The sequence below is a fragment of the Stegostoma tigrinum genome, chromosome 3, assembly GCF_030684315.1.
Source record: "Stegostoma tigrinum isolate sSteTig4 chromosome 3, sSteTig4.hap1, whole genome shotgun sequence".
In the NCBI taxonomy this organism is placed as follows: domain Eukaryota; kingdom Metazoa; phylum Chordata; class Chondrichthyes; order Orectolobiformes; family Stegostomatidae; genus Stegostoma; species Stegostoma tigrinum.
The window spans coordinates 13,288,597-13,305,255 of NC_081356.1; the positions used below are offsets into that span (position 1 = coordinate 13,288,597).

General features: G+C 42.8%; 1 protein-coding gene across 4 annotated transcripts in view; it reads left to right on the plus strand.

Annotated features, from left to right (window-relative positions):
* kcmf1 (potassium channel modulatory factor 1) overlaps positions 1 to 16,659 on the plus strand; it is a 120,357-nt gene that overhangs the window by 55,247 nt on the left and 48,451 nt on the right. For all 4 annotated transcript variants that reach the window (XM_048527430.2, XM_048527432.2, XM_048527433.2 and 1 more), the window contains one exon: positions 15,821 to 15,960. In XM_048527430.2, the coding sequence (XP_048383387.1) occupies positions 15,821 to 15,960 (140 nt within the window). The remainder of the gene's footprint in view (positions 1 to 15,820; positions 15,961 to 16,659) is intronic.

The window sequence follows — 16,659 nt, forward strand, 5'->3', positions numbered from 1 at the left end:
GCATTCCAGTTAGAGGCTGCACCCTGATGACGTTGCCTAGAATGGCAATAAAACGTCTGCACGCCACGGAACAAACAGCCGTATGTGCATATGCGAGACATTTGTCAAGGTCATGCTACTTCAACACACATTAACCTGTTTTGTCACCAAAAGAACTTTGGGATCAAAATTTTTGTATTATTTAGGCTTCTGTCTGATATATTGACCAGAACAAAGACTGGTGAAGTGCAGGAACAGGACCTTTGGCCCACTCAGTCAGTGCCAACACACACCTTTCTAACTGAAAGCATTTTACCTCTTCATAGTCCGTATCCCTCTATTCCCTGCCTATTCTTACATCTGTTAAGATATCTCTTCAACATTGCTATTGTATCCACCTCCAACATCAGTGCATTGCTTATAACAGTTGGGAAGTCATCTTCCAGCTGTACAGGACATTGGCTCGGCCACTTCTGGAATACTGCATGCAATTCTGGTCTCCCTGCTATAGGAAGGATATTGTGAAACTTGAAAGCGTTCAGAAAAGATTTGCAAGTGTGTTATCAGGGTTGGAGAATTTGAGCTATAATGAGGCTGATTAGTCTGGTGCTGTTTTCCCTGGATCATTGAAGCCTGAGTCCTGTAACCTTATAGAGGTTAATAAAATCGTGAGGGACACGGATAGGATGATTAGACAAGGTCTTTATCCGAGGGTAGCAGGGTCCAAAACTAGAGGGCATAGGTTTAAGGTGAAAGGGGAAAAATTAAAAGGGACCTAAAGGGCAACCTTCTCACGCAGAGGGTGGTGGATGTATGAACTGAGCTGCCAGAAGAAGTGGTGGAGGCTGGTACATTGACAACATTTAAAAGGCATCGGTATGGGCAAATGAATAGGAAGGGTTTAGAGGGATATGAGCCAAATGTTGGCAAATGGTACTGGATTTATTTATGATATCTGGTTGGCATGGACGAGTTGGTCTGAAGAGTTTGTTTCCATGCTGTACAGCTCTATGATTCTGTGACCTCCTTTGGCAAGGCATTCCAGGCACTTGCCACCCTCCGTGTAAGGGAAAAAATAAACACACTTTCCTCTCAAACCTCCTACCTTAAACCTATGTCTCCTGGTAGTTGGCATTTTTACCCTGGGAAAAGGCACAGACTACCCATTCTCTCTGTGCCTCATAATTTTGTAAGCATCTATTAGGTCGTCCTTCATGCTTCAACATTCAAGTGAAAACAAACCGAGTTTGTTCAATCTCTCCTCCATAGCTAATACCCTCCAAACTGGCAGCATCCTGGTAACCATTTCTGTGCACTCTCCAAAGCCATTACATCCATTTGGTAGTTGGCAACCAGAACTGTAAGCAGTATTCCAAACGTAGACTAAATAAAGTTCCGTACAGCTGCAACATGACTTGCCAGTCATTATACTCAATGCCCTGACTAATGAAGACAACATGCCATATGACTTCTTGACCAGCTTTATCCACATGTGTTGCCATGTTCGGCAAACTAGGGACCAGTATGTTTAGATCCCTCTATATGTTAATGCTTCCTAGTGTTGTACCATTTACTGTATACTTCCCTTCTGGGCTGGATCTTCTAAAATGCATCACTTTGCATTTGTCTGGATTAAACTTCATCTGCCATTTCTCTGCCTAAGCCTGTTACCTGTCTATATCCTGCTGTATTCTCTGGCAATCCTCAGTATTGGCAGCTCCCCCAACCTTTGTGTTGTCCACAAACTTACTAATGAGGCCACTTATGTTCTCCTCCACATCATTTATACTTATTTCAAGCAATCGGGGCCTCAGCACTGACCCCGGTCACAGATCTCCAGTCAGAAAAATATCCTTCCACCATTACTCTGTCTTCTATGACTAAGCTTGTTCTGTATCCTACTTACTAGCTTACCATGGATCCCATGTGACTTCACCTTTATGCCATCCTGCCATGAGGGACCTTGCCAAAGGCCGCCTTAAAGTCTGTATAGACAATATGTACTGCCATGTCTTCATCAATAATCGTTCTGCTTCCTCAAAAATCTCAATTAAGTTTGAGAGAGGTGCCCTTCTCTGCACAAAACCATGCTCCCTAGCTCGAATAAGCACATATTTTTCCAATATGAGTAAATCTTATCCTGAAGGTCTTCTCCAATAATTTTCCTGCCACTAATGGAACGTTCACTGCCTGTAATTTCCTGAATATCCTTGTTGCCCTTCTTAAACAAAGGACAATGATGATTATTCTCCTTCTCCAGTCCTCTGAAATCTCTTTTGTACCTAAAGAAGATGCAAAGTTTTCGTTCAAGGTCCCAGCAATTTCCTTGCCTGCCTCACTCTCTGAATTCTTAGGTACATCACATCAGATCCAGTGGACTCGTCTACCATTGTGCTTTTTAAAACACCAAACACCTCCATTTTTAACATTGACATGCAGCAGAATATCAATATAACCCTCGCAAGACTCACCATCGCCCATGTCCTTCTCTGTGAATACTGATGCAAATTATTCATGAAAGACTTTGCCCAGTTCCTCTGGCTCCACACATAAATTCCCTCTTTTGTCCTTGAGTGTACCTACTCAATGTAAAGTACACAAGTCTCAGTTGGAAACCAGCAATATTGGTAAGTATTGGGATTGACCAATGACCGTTATTGGTACTGTGCTCTTTCTATCTAAGCTAGCTGGCCAGGTGACGGCTGACTAGCTTTTAAACTTTACCAGATGGTTTCATTGGATTGTTTGTAGGTAGTTAAGATGAGCAGTGGTATAAGGTATACAAGATTAGATAGTATGCCGTTACTATCACTCATCTCATCTCCTCTGGAAGTTTTCTATCCACAGTTTCCCACCTTATTGTCCCCACCCCCAAACCACTCCCTTTTATCTCTGTCCCTCTCCCAAAATCCACAGACAAGTAGTGAATCGTTCCTGCCCCAATTGACTCTATTTCTTCCTACCTTGACATTTTTTCCTCCCTTTGTCCAGTCCCTTTCCACCTACATTCATGATTCACCTGGCACCCTATGGCATTTCAGCAGTTTCCAGTTCCCTGACCCTAACTGTCACCTTTTTCAGTATGCACAGCCAAGATGAAGCAATGGTACTGTCATTGGATTGCTAATGCAAAACCCTAGGCTAATGTTCTGAGAATATGGATTTAAATCTCATAATGCCAGAAGTTGACATTTAAATTTGTCTTGCCTGATAATTTCCTTTTGTTCCACCTGACCTGCCTACCCCACCCACCTACCACCACCTGTTTTAAGCAATCTCCTACCACTCTTCAGATGCAAAATAGGGAAGATACTTCAAAGAAGTGTCATATTGGTTTCACAACGTTAATAGTGTGTTTCTCCACAGATGCTACTGGACCTCCTGAGTTTTACAGCACTTTGTTTTGTTTGCCTTAAAATAGGTGGAAGGATGAGGGGCAGGAAATTGAGTTGAGGGAGAGGAGAACAAGAGGGAAACATAATGCTAGAGTGGGACATGAGGAGATAACAAGATGTAGAGCTGGATGAACACAGCAGGCCACGCAGCTTTAGAGAGGCAGGAAAGCTGACGTTTTGGGCCCAGATCCTCTTTCCTGCTGTGTTCATCCAGCTGTACACCTTGTTATCTCAGATTCTCCAGCATCTACAGTTCCTGCTATCTTTGGGACATGAGGAGGTTGGCTTTAATTACCTGAGAAACATTCAGTTGGAAGAGGATAATATGTCCAGGTGAGGAGGCTGGCTTTTGCTTGGTAGAAGGACTAGTAGAATAGGCATTGCTTGTGACTGCTCAGCTGGAAGCAAGGGGTTACAGCTCTTATTTGCCGGGGAGATGGTAGGGTGAATTCTTGCTTATCTCAGTTTGACCAATGTGGTTATATTGCTGCTTCTAGTGTGTGGTATTCATGGTTAAAATGCTGTTCATATAAGCTGCAGAGTTCTGGGAGAAACTATTACTGTTTATTTTTGTCCAGTCTAACGGACAATTCAGCACTGAGTTCTGCTTGAAGAATTTGGGAATGGTGTTTCCATGCTGCCAGTGCCCTTCAAATCCCCTGGACTTTGATTTTACTAACTAATCTACTATGTGGAATTTTATTGAACATCATTTGAACATCCTTATTGATGTATAATTTTAATCAACCTTCCCTTGTTTTGTTTAAGTGGTCCATCAACTTTGTAAGACTAGAATTGCCTTTCTTAAGTACCTGTCAACAGTTTCCTTCACCTAAGGACATGATCACTTGTGTTTTTATGATGATGCAGTAATTTTATGGTCACTGTTGTAAATATCTCATTTTAATTCCAGATTTATATAAAAACTGAATTTGAACTCTCCAGCTGTAGTGAGATTTAAATTTGCATCTTTACATTGTTAGTCTAGCTGCTGTATTGTCTTATGTAACCCCACTCCACACTCTGCTGCTGTACCCCACAATTTGACTTGAAGTTTGCTGTACCTTCAGTCATAATTTTTTAGTGGAAAGGATTACATGATTACATATTCACATTATTAAAAAAACAAATTCTGATCTCCTCCAAATATTGTTAAAATTCGCCACCAAGTATATTGATTTAGGCAAATGCATTTCCCGTCCCTCTTTATCCTAATCCCCCTCTCTCAACTTCCTATTCCCAGCCAGGTTCTAATTACAACCAATACCCCTCCCACTCACTTTGGTCCTAATCTATCCTCTTCCTCCTCCACATCCTAACCAACTTCACCAACTCCTAAACTCTTGCCCTTTGCTTCCCCTTTACAACTTCTAACCACTTCTACTTCCCAGACCTTCACCCATCACAGCACTTTATTTCTTTTTCATCTTTGTCTTCATACATACAAATTGTTTTCCTGTGATAGTTTCTCCCCCCCACCCCCCCTTTCAGGAGATACGTTTTACTTGTGACCCTCATTCTGCTTCCCCTTTTTGCGCTCATATACATGGACATGGTTAATGTTGTTTTATCCACCTTATCCATCTCTGCCTTTCATAATTTTGTAACCTTCTAATGGGTTGCCCCTCATCCTTTGTTCAAGTGAAAACAAACCAAATTCTTCCAATCTCTCCTTTTAGCTAATATCCTCAAAACCACACAACATCCTGATATAAACTGGAGTATTGCATACAGCTCTGGGTGCCACATTATGGGAAGGATGTGAACAAATTGGAAGTTAGTTGGACAAGATTAAGTCAGGATATTTGGGTTGGCATGGATGAGTTGGACTGATGGGTCTGTTTCCAAGATGTAAAACTCTGTGATTCTAAGAACAAAAGAGCATAGATTTAAAGTGATCTGCATAAGAAGCAAAGGTGAAGTGAGGAAAAACTTTTTTATTCAGCATGTAATTAGGGTGTGGAAGCACTGCCTGGAAGCATGGTGGAGGCAGGTCCAACTACATTCAGGAGAGAATTGGATGATTATTTGTATAGAAAATGTGTAGAAGAGTATGGAGAAAAAGCAGGAGATTGGCACTGGGCAATATGCTCATTTAGTGAGTCAGTGCAGGGGCAATGAGCCAAGTGTGACTTTATTCATATTCTGCACTACTAGGGTTGGAGTCTTTTGAGGAGCCTTTGTCACTTTTTCCTCATCTACATGTCTTTTAAAGAATTTTTGGCAGATATTAGAACAACCTAAATATCTATAACAGTGACATTTCACTCTTTTGTGCAGCAATCCACTTGACCCCATAGTTTCTTCTGTGCTTGCAGACTGGTTGCACCATGCCTACGCCACATAGACTACAATGTTCGAAGCAAAGCAGCATTTTGTTTACATGCATTAATTCTATTCCCTTGCCAATGATGCTTACCCTAACACTTCTCTCTTTCCCCCCTTTGCCCACAGACTTTGAGAGATGCTATGTGGGATTGCGAGATTGCGTGATTAAGATATTATGACCCGTTTGTTGGGAATTAAGTTTCCAGTTTGAAAAACATTTTAAGACAGAATTTCTAGTGCTGCCAATCTTGCCTACAAACCCAATGTGATTCTTGAACAGGGCTTAATTACTCAGTGTAGAGATCAAATGTAATCTCAAAGTGGTTGGGTGAGTTTTGAGAGCCTGTTGGTCTGCACTTATTCCTAAATATAGAATAGGTTAATTGACAAAGCGATGCTGAGATTTTGCCATTTAGCATGTGTTGCTTTTCTGTAAAAATTGTTATTCATGAGTTAATAGTCTGTAAATGCATGTTGTTGTATACCTATGCAAGTGTATGGCTCATTGTAAAATCATGGAATGCATCATCTTTTACTGAATTCCAATCCTATGTTGTGGTTAAATCTTATTACCCTCTGAAGTGGTCTAACAAGCCACCTGGTTGGGTAATACACATATATCTTCTTTCATGGTGGCAGCCCAATGCATTCTCAAATCATTTGAACTGTGTATTAAGATGGATCAAGTTTCCCCATAGCCAGGAGGAAAAAAATAAACATTCTCGTATTTGAAAATGAATATAAAGTACTGGTGAACTACTTGCACTGAGGGCAGCTTAGCTCAATCAAACCCAATTTTGTTTTTAGCCTTGTACTTGCCAGCTTAGCTTAGATAATAGTGGTGAATATCGAGCTGAACTAATTTTCTTTTCATTCCATTTCTTCGGCAGGCAACGTCAAAGTCAGTTGAGTTCTGTGACCTGCCAATATTCATATCTGCTAATGCAGCACAAGCTAACTTTCTACCTCTGTACAATAGGGAAAAGAGCGACTTGCATTTATATAGTGCTTTCTACAAAATTTGGACTTTAAAATCATTTTTTAGTTTTTGAGGTATAGTTTTGAAGTATAGTTACTACAGGCACTTGTGGATGCCCATGCTTATAAGCATGGTCTCATTCAGAGATGTAATTTTAAAGATCCAACATTTGAACATTTCCTGCATTTACAAACAGTGACTTAATGTAACCTGTTTGCTATACAGAGACTGCTTGTTTGTAATATAGGAGTTGGGGAGTCCATTTTATGCAGAACAAAACTCTGACATAGTATTGTGATAATGACCAGATAATCCTGCTTCTGTGATGTCATTTCAGGAATAAATAATGATCAGAATGCCAGGAGTAACTCCTTTGTTCTTTGGAATCATTTTATGGAATCCTTTACATCTACTTTGAAAGGGGGAGAGGCCCTCAGTTTAACATCTCATCTAAAAGCAAGAATCTCAGACAGTGCCAGCAGAGAATTTTATGCTGTCTTCTCTGGATTGATAACCAGTGTGTATGTTGTCTCAGCAAATGGAAGATTATACGTGGCATGGTTACGTTTTGCTTCTCCAGTTCAAGGAGCAGTGGCTTGAAGGGCCAATTTGTTTTGGCCATTCATCACCAGATCTAGCTGAACTATGTAAAATGCTATCATGTCTTCCTCTCTTCTACTAGAACTGCATGTTATTCCGGGATCATAGAATTCTAGCATCCCGACAGTGTAGAAACAGGCCATTCGGTCCATCAAGTCCACATTGACCCTCTGAAGAGCATCCCACCCACCCCACTGCATTTCCTGTGGCTAACTCACACATCCCTGGACTCGGGGCAATTTAGCATGGGCAATCCACCTAACCTGCAAATCATTTGGACTGTGGGAGGACACTGGAGCACCTAGAGGAAACCCATGTAGACTTGGGGAGAACATGAAAACTCTACAGTCACCCGAGGCTGGAATTGAACCCTGGTCCCTAGCGCTGAGAGGTGGCAGTGCTAATCACTGAGCGACCATGCTGTCCCAGGATGATCCTGGAATGCAAAGATTTGCCCATTATTTCTTTATGGTAAATCATTGTCTTATTCTGTTCTTTCTTGTCCTGTCATCCTTGCCTCCAAAAACAAAGATTAGGAATTAATGAACATCTTTATCAGTAAATTGGAAACAGTCTTTTCACCTTTATCTCCCCCCTTCCATTAACTTACTGGTCAAACTGGTTTTAATGTTTCTCACCTGCCTCTTATTAGTTGGTATTGTAACCAGTTCTCTCTCAGGTGTTACATTGCCTTTTAAATCTTCCGTCAACACACCTTTTCCTTAAAACCCCTGACTCCAGCGTCCTTACAGCCTATTGTCTAGTTCCACCCTGCCTCCCTTTCTTCTTAAACATGTTGTCTCCTTCCAAATCCATTTAAGTTCTTTCCCAGAACTCATGTTTGAGCCATTCTCCATTCCTGCTGAAGTAATGGAATGGCTATTATCCTGCATGATAAGGTGATTAATGGGACTTTGACAAACAAGTAAATTTCCCTTCTTAGGCCTTCTTCACCTCTCTGTATCCTTTGACACAATTGAACATACCATCCTGCTCTACCCTTCCAGCTGGGTGTGAGTTTTATGCTTTTGTGGGATGTAGGTGATGTCAGCAAGACCAATATTGTTGTCTTAATTACCATTGAGTTGAGTGGTTTGCTTGGCCATTTTAGAGGGGAATTAAGAGTCAGCTGCGTTGCTGTGGGTGGGAAGTAAATGTAGACATGAACAGATTTTTCTCAGGGATCTAAGTGAACCAGGTTTTTTTTTAATGTCAATTATAATTGCATGGTCTCATTGCTGTGAATAATCTTCAATTCTAAAATTATTGATCATATTTAAGTTCAGCCTGCTGCTGTCATGGGATTTGAAGCTGTTGCCAGAGTAGTAGCTTGGGCCTTTGCATTACTGGTCTAGTTGAAGTCCGACTTTCTACTGTCTCATCCCTTTTGTTGTCACACAATTTTTGCCTGTTCTATTATCATCTATCTAACCATAACTAGAGGATCACTTGCAATAGCTTCTCCTCTTGCCCCTGCACTGTTATCTTTGTAACTCTATAAGAATCTTTCCTTGGCTCCCTCCCATGTACATGTTGGCCCTCAACAACATAATTTGAAGATAATTAGTTTGTGCTGATCGTGTCCAGTTGTGCCTCACCACAGCCTTCTAACACCAGCATTGGTTATTTATCAGACTATATATCTGACAGTCAGAACTGGAGGAACTGAAATTTCTTCAAACTAAATACTTTGAAGATTTAAGCCATTGTTTTAAGTGTGCCAAACCCCTGACTAGTGGCTGTATTGCTTTCCCTGACAGCAGTCTGAGATTGACTCAATCTGTTCACAACATTGGTGTCTCATTTGATCCTGACAGCCTCCTAAGGCCTCCTTTGTGACGTCACTGAGACTACAAACTTAGAAATTGACAATGTCAGTCAGCAAACCCCTATCATGGCTCATCAGCCGAAACACTCATATTTGTGCTTTTGTTACCTCTAGACTCTACTATTCCTCTATGTTTCATATGAATTCCACATTCTACCCTACATAAATGAGGTCATCTGAAACTTTCTGACCAGGGTCTTAAGATGTAGTAGGTCCAAGTTTCCTCTTGTTCCAGTGCTTGCTGATGTGCATTAGCCCCCGGTCATGCAATGCCTTTGATTTTAATGCTGTCTTGGTTTTGAAATGCTTCAATGGTCTATCCCCTCCCCATGTCTGTAATCTCCCTATCCTCTGAGAAATCTTTGCTCATTTAATTTGGCCCCTTGAGTTTATTTGCTGCATAACTCATGAGCATGTGTCCAGTTGCCTACATTCCAAGTTCTGGAATATGCATCAACTTCTGGATTATACTTCCTACTCTTCTCCACTCCTCTGCCTTGCCTTATTCCTTTTAAGAGACTCTTTAAAACCTATTTCTTTCACCAAGCTATTGCTAATCTAACCATCAAACTCTTGACGCGACTCATTGTCATTCTATGTTCTAAAGTGCTCCTGAAAAGACCTTTGGGATGCTCTGTTAAGTTCAAGGCACTGTACAAATATGTGTTGTTTATAGTGATGAATCTCAAGTTTACAGTTGATTTTGATTCTTAAATTCGGCAATTAAGTTAGGGATTCAATCAAGACAATCCTGGAACACTTTAGGAAGTGTTGGGCAACTTTTGAATGATTTCAATGGTGCTAATTTCAGAACAGAACTTCAGATAAGTTGTCAAAACTAATGCATGCCTGGACAATCAAAAGGGCTGTGTCAGGACTTTGAATTCTCTGTGTCTAGAAAAAAATGACCCTTGTTTGGGTCCAACAGAAAATTAATAACTGCAGAAAATGCAGGCTGGAGGACATGTAATCATGCCAGAATTCTGCATTCAGATAATTGGTAACATTTAAGACTGTGGGAACAATCCCTCAATTGGTTCATTTCATTATAGTGGAAGCATTTGAAGAAACTGCTAAGTGGATGTCACTATTTACAGGGATTTAGTGTAAGGAAGATCTTGATGCAGGACCTCTTCGAAGAATCCTGCTTTTAAAACTTCACTGACACTAAGCTACATCAAATGATGGGTTAGGGTGGCATTTGTTTGGGGACTCGGGATGCCAGGTAGAGTCAAGATTGGATGTCAGGTAAGTGAACATGAACATAGGTGTCAGGATCAGCTCACAATAGAGGGGAATGTATTTAGTTCAGCAAAGTCAGATTACCGGGGCTGGGGATTTTTGGGTCAGAGGAGTAGTCGGTCGTTGCTGAGTGAGGGAACTTTTTGCCATATTTGGTAGGCATTGTAAGGATAAAACATGATTAGATCCTCAATACTGTTCCTTTTATTTAGTCATAAATCTAACTTCAATAGAATGCAAAATTCTAAAACACACGAGCCGTTCCTGTGTAATGCTGAAACTGCAATTGTTTTTGCAATTTCTGTGCCATATTAGCATTGTGACCTGAAAATTGATTAATTTTCCATGAAACATTTACAACAAAGGAGGAGTGTGCTTTTATCCCATAATTAAGGACAGCATTCATATCTAAGTACCAGAGATGCATAAGCAATGCTTACTTGCACTATCTAATCTCGCAGTTTTAATTGTGCATGTGGATTGTATCATCGTTCTATATGTTGTAAAAGTACGTAGGAAGTAGGAACAGACAAATTGATTGAATACTGCTACCTCCTGTTCTCTAGTGTCAGTTATTCAAGAGAGTGTATGTATGGTTAGTGAATTCAATTCAGGAAATGGCTTGTGTGGAACTGAAGAGATTAGTATTGAAATTTAAAGACTAAAAATCTGTTTTTGGATATTTTAATTGTTTACTTTTTTCTGCAGTTAGCAAATTAATCAGTCAGTTTTTATTTTTCCCAAAAAATGTTTGGAGTACAATAGACTATGCACCACCTGTTTTTTTTCTGGGAGAGTGTGGAATCAGAAAGAGCAATCTCAGAATAAGGGGTAGGTTGTTTTGGACATAGATGAGGAGGAATTTCTTGGAGAGAGGTGAATCTTTGGAATTCTCTAACCTTGGGGGCTGTGGAGTCACAGTCAGTGAGTTTGTTCAGAACAGAAACCAAACATTTGTAGAACTTAAAGACATAACTTGTTGAAGTAGCATGAGAAAATTCTGTCATATAGATGATCAGCCATAGTCTTGTTGAATGGTGTTAGAATTCATAGAATCCCTACAGTGTGGAATCAGGCCATTAGGCCCAACAAGTCCACGCCACCCCTCCAAAGAGCACCCCATCCAGACCCAATGTTCCTGCATTTCCCTTGTCTAACTCACCTAACCTAAACATCTTTTGGACTGTGGGAGGAAACTGGAGCACCCGGACAAAACCCACGCAGACACGAGGAGAATGTGCAAATTCCACACAGACAGTCTCCCAAGGCTGGAATCGAACCCAGATCCCTGGTGCTGAGAGGCAGCAGTGCTGACCACTGAGCCACCGTGCTGCCCCATGGGATAGGCACAGTCTCTCCTATATCTTGTGTTTCTGTATATGGATGGTTTGTTACACAGTCCAAGACAAAGAATGTCAGTTCAATTTATAAAATTCTAAAATATTTCTCTAAACAAAACATCAGAAAATCCCATTTGTGATTGCCAGTTTACAGGGAGAGCAGACATTTAAGTGAATTCCAGTGTGCAACACAGGAAGACCATTACTATCTTGTAAACCAAACTGAGTTCAGTTAGCATTTGAGAATGCTGCACTTAGCTTTTGAGCTCTGATTTGCAGTTATGTTGTTTAAGACCACACTTTGAGCAGCGAATGCAGTAGATTAGATTGAGTGAAGTGCAGGAAAAGCATTGCTTCACCTGGGGGAAGTGTTTGGGCCCTTGAATTCATTCTCTCAGGCTGATTATTATCCTTCCCTTTGTCTGTCCAACGCCTAATTTCTCTCTTTGGGCACTAACTCCACCTATCATTAACAATCAGTTCTGAAGAAGGGTCACTGCACCCAAAACATTATCTATGATTTCTCTCCACAGATGCTGTCAGACCTGCTGCTTTTATTCTTCTTTGTGCTCTTTTAAATGTTCTGTATACCAACTCTTTATCTTTGATACTCATGCTTAGAGGGTCAAGTGGTTTCTCTTATTGTCTGCCCCCTCATTGTCGACCTGCTCAATTGTTACACATAAATAATTTCATTATTTTAATTAAATCCTTCAAATCAATCCTCTTATTTCTCTTCAGTTTAAGAAAGTTATCTCTAATTGATCAAGTTTTTCTTTGCAATCTACCCGTAGTATGGGGAAATATTTTAGTAGATCTGTACGTATTCTCTTCCCCCTCTTTTCCAGATTAACACCATGGATAACGCTGATTTCTGAAAGCAGAAAGCTGTTACAAGCTTAATAATGTTAAAAAGCTTGAAAAATGATTGTAATTATGATGTACTGAATTTTATAACAGGTGGTAAAGGAATGGCCTCTGGTGTCTAAGAAAATAATCTGCAAAAATCTGATGATTTTTATGAGAGTGGATTTCCCATTTAATACTGTCAGTTTGTTTTTGGCAGCAAGTTAATGGAGTCTCCAAACATTAGTAGTAGTGTGATCAAATGTGTTTGGGCAGCCAACCATAAAGAACTGTACTCTCAAGTAGTGAGCCAGAGGGTGTAAGCTAAGTGCTTCTTTTACCTTCAGAGGTAATGGGAACTGCAGATGCTGGAGAATCCAAAATAACAAAGTGTGGGGCTGCATGAACACAGCAGGCCAAGCAGCATCTTAGGAGCACAAAAGCTGACGTTTCGGGCCTACACCCTTCAGAACAGCAGGATGGGGGGAGGATTCTGAAATAAATAGGGAGAGAGGGTGGGGCGGACTGAAGATGGATAGAGGAGAAGATAGGTGGAGAGGAGAGTATGGGCAGGGAGGTAGGGAGGGAAAGGACGGACCGGTCAGGGGGCGGGATGAGGTTAGAAGGTAGGAAAGGGAGGTGCGGCTTGAGGTGGGAGGAGGGGATAGGTGAGAGGAAGAACAGGTTAGTCAGGCGGGGGCGAGCTGGGCTGGTTTTGGAATGCAGTGGGGGGAGGGGAGATTTTGAAGCTGGTGAAATCCACATTGATACCATGAGGTTGCAGGGTTTCCAAGCGGAATATGAGTTACTGCTCCTGCAACTTACGGGTGACATCATTATGGCACTGCAGGAGGCCCAGGATGGACATGTCGTCTAAGGAATGGGAGGGGGAGTTGAAATGGTTCGCGACTGGAAGGTGCAGTTGTTTACTGCGAATTGAGTGTAGGTGTTCTTCAAAGTGGTCCCCAAGCCTCCACTTGGTTTCCCCAATGTAGAGGTAGCCACACCAGGTACAGCAGATGCTGTATACCACATTGGCGGATGTGCAGGTGAACATCTGCTTGATGTGGAAAGTCATCTTGGGGCCTGGGATGGGGGTGAGGGAGGAGGTGTGGGAGCAGGTATAGCACTTCCTGTGGTTGCAGGGGAAAGTGGTGGGGTTGGAGGGGAGTGTGGAGCGGATAAGGGAGTCACGGAGAGAGTGGTCTCTCCGGAAGGCAGACAAGGGTGGGGATGGAAAAATGTCTTTAGTGGTGGGGTTGAATAGTAGATGGTGGCTGTGTCGGAGGATGATGCGTTGTGTCCGAAGGTTGGTGGGGTGATATTTGAGGACTAGGGGGATTCTCTGTTGGCGGTTATTGCAGGGGCGGGGCGTGAGGGATGAGGTGCGGGAAATGCAGGAGACACGGTTGAGGGCGTTCTCGACCACTGCGGGGGGGGAAGTTGTCCTTGAAGAACGAGGACATCAGAGATGTGCGGGAGTGGAATGCCTCATCCTGGGAGCAGATGCGACGGAGGCGAAGGAATTGGGAATAGGGGATGGAATTTTTGCAGGAAGGTGGGTGGGCGGAGGTGTATTCCAGGTAACTGTGTGAGTCGGTGGGCTTGGTGGTTGCCTGAGATGGAGACGGAAAGGTCCAGGAAGGTGAGGGATGTGTTGGAGTTGGTCCAGGTGAACTGAAGGTTAGGGTGGAAGGTGTTGGTGAAATGGATAAACTGTTCGAGCTCCTCTTGGGAGCATGAGGCGGCGCCGACACAGTCATCAATGTAACGGAGGAAGAGATGGGGTTTAGGGCCAGTGTAGATGCAAAAGAGGGACTGTTCCACATAACCTACAAAGAGGCAGGCATAGCTTGGGCCCATGCGGGTACCCATGACCACCCCTTTGTCTGTAGGAAGTGGGAGGAATCGAAAGAGAAGTTGTTGAGGGTGAGGATGAGTTCGGCTAAGTGGATGAGGGTGTCAGTGGAGGGGGCCTGGTTGGGTCTGCAGGACAGGAAGAAGCGGAGGGACTGTAGGCCATCTGCATGGGGAATGCAGGTGTATAGGGACTGGAAGTCCATGGTGAAAATGAGGTGTTGGGAAACTGGGAATTGGAAGTTCTGGAGGAGGTGGAGGGTGTGGGTGGTGTTACGGATGTAGGTGGGGAGTTCCTGGACCAAGGGGGAGAAAATGGAGTCCACATAGGTGGAGATGAGTTTGGTGAGGCAGGAGCAGGCAGAGACAATAGGTCCACCAGGGCAGGCGGGTTTGTGGATTTTGGGAAGGAGATAGAAGCGGGCTGTGCGTGGTTGGGGGAAAACTGAGGTTGGAGGCTGTGGGTGGGAGGTCTCCTGATGTGATAAGGACCGTCTCCAACACATTCCTCACCTTCCTGGACCTTTCTGTCTCCATCTCAGGCAACCACCTACGAACTGATGTCCATTTCAAGCCTACTGACTCCCACAGTTACCTGGAATACACCTCCTCCCACCCACCTTCCTGCAAAAATTCCATCTCCTATTCCCAATTCATTCGCCTCCACTGCATCTGCTCCCAGGATGAGGCATTCCACTCCCGCACATCCCAGATGTCCTCGTTCTTCAAGGACTGCAACTCTCCCTGCCACCAACCCCCCCCCGCAGTGGTTGAGAACACCTTTAACCATGTCTCCTGCATTTCCCGCACCTCATCCCTCACACCCCACCCCCGCAATAACCGCCAAAAGAGAATCCCCCCTCATCCTCACATACCACCCCACCAACCTCTGGATACAACGCGTCATCCACCGACACTTCCACCATCTACAATCCGACCCCACCACTAAAGACAGTTTTCCAACCCCACCCTTGTTTGCCTTCTGGAGAGACAACTCTCTCCGCCACGCCCTTGTCCGCTCCTCACTCTGAGCTACTTCACTTCCAATGCAAGTTTACTGAAAAGGTTGTGTGAAGAACTGAAGTATGGATGATCTTGTTAGTTCAGTGATATTCAACTTTGGAGGGGTGTTCAGCAATGTACTTTCTGGAGAAACTTCGAACCAAATGTTTAACTGCACATTTGGTGTTCAGAGTTGATGTCAGTTTTCAAAGAAAGTGACCAACACTGTAACTACTGCAAAACTCGGGCCATTGCCCTGGTAATCTCTAATCACTTTTTAGTGATGCTTACTATATTTTGTGGATTATAAGCAGCGTTGCTTTAGCTTAATATCATTTGGGGGGAAGAGCATCTACTTGGTACTTGTCCCACACAAAGTATTCAGGCTATTGCATGTATTAATGTGTGTCTTATTGTTTTACAGATTTGTATTACGGTGGGGAAGCCTTGTCAGTTGAACAGCCACAGTCTTTTACTTGTCCTTACTGTGGGAAAATGGGGTTCACGGAAACAACTCTCCAGGAACACGTTACTTCAGAGCATGCAGAAACATCAACAGAAGTGGTAAGAGTTATCCTGGGATTTTGAACAAATTATTATTGTGATGTGGGTGATACTGACCAGGTTGTATTTATGGCTCATCATTAGTTGCCTTGAGGGCAAATTATAGGACTCTCATAGGCTAGACTAGATAGGCCTAACATAGCATGAGTTCAGGGAGTGGAAACTCAAGACACTGGAAGTCTTGCTTACTGGCTGGAGAACTTGGGAAAGATCTATTCTGCCTCTTTACAGGAAGACCCACCAAAGTAAAAGATAGTAAAGCATAGTGATGCCATCATGGAAGGGAATCTATGAATGTCCTTCCTAGGAGTCATGACCCTGGAAACAGTACTTCTGGTCCATCAGAGTGTGGCAATTCTTGTGTTTGGCTGTGCAAAAGGAGAGGTTGTGGCTGCTGCATAAATAAACTCCTCAGGACCTTGAAACTAGCCAGGCCACAGGTAAGTAATGTTTGGCAGTGGTTGAAGGGAAGTGAGGTTGATAGCAAGGGTAGAGTTTAGCTGTCAGCGGCTTCCACCTCTGTTCCTGATGTTGCATCTCTTGATTAGGCACTAGGTTTATTTGATCCAGGGAACCCAGCTTGGAGATGGTGAATTGTACACATAGTTCCAGCTCTCATACACACCAAGTGCTGACATGCCCACCTGCCCCGAATTAATCACAGTAACAGAGGTTTCAGGTCATTGAGTGGTCATTTAT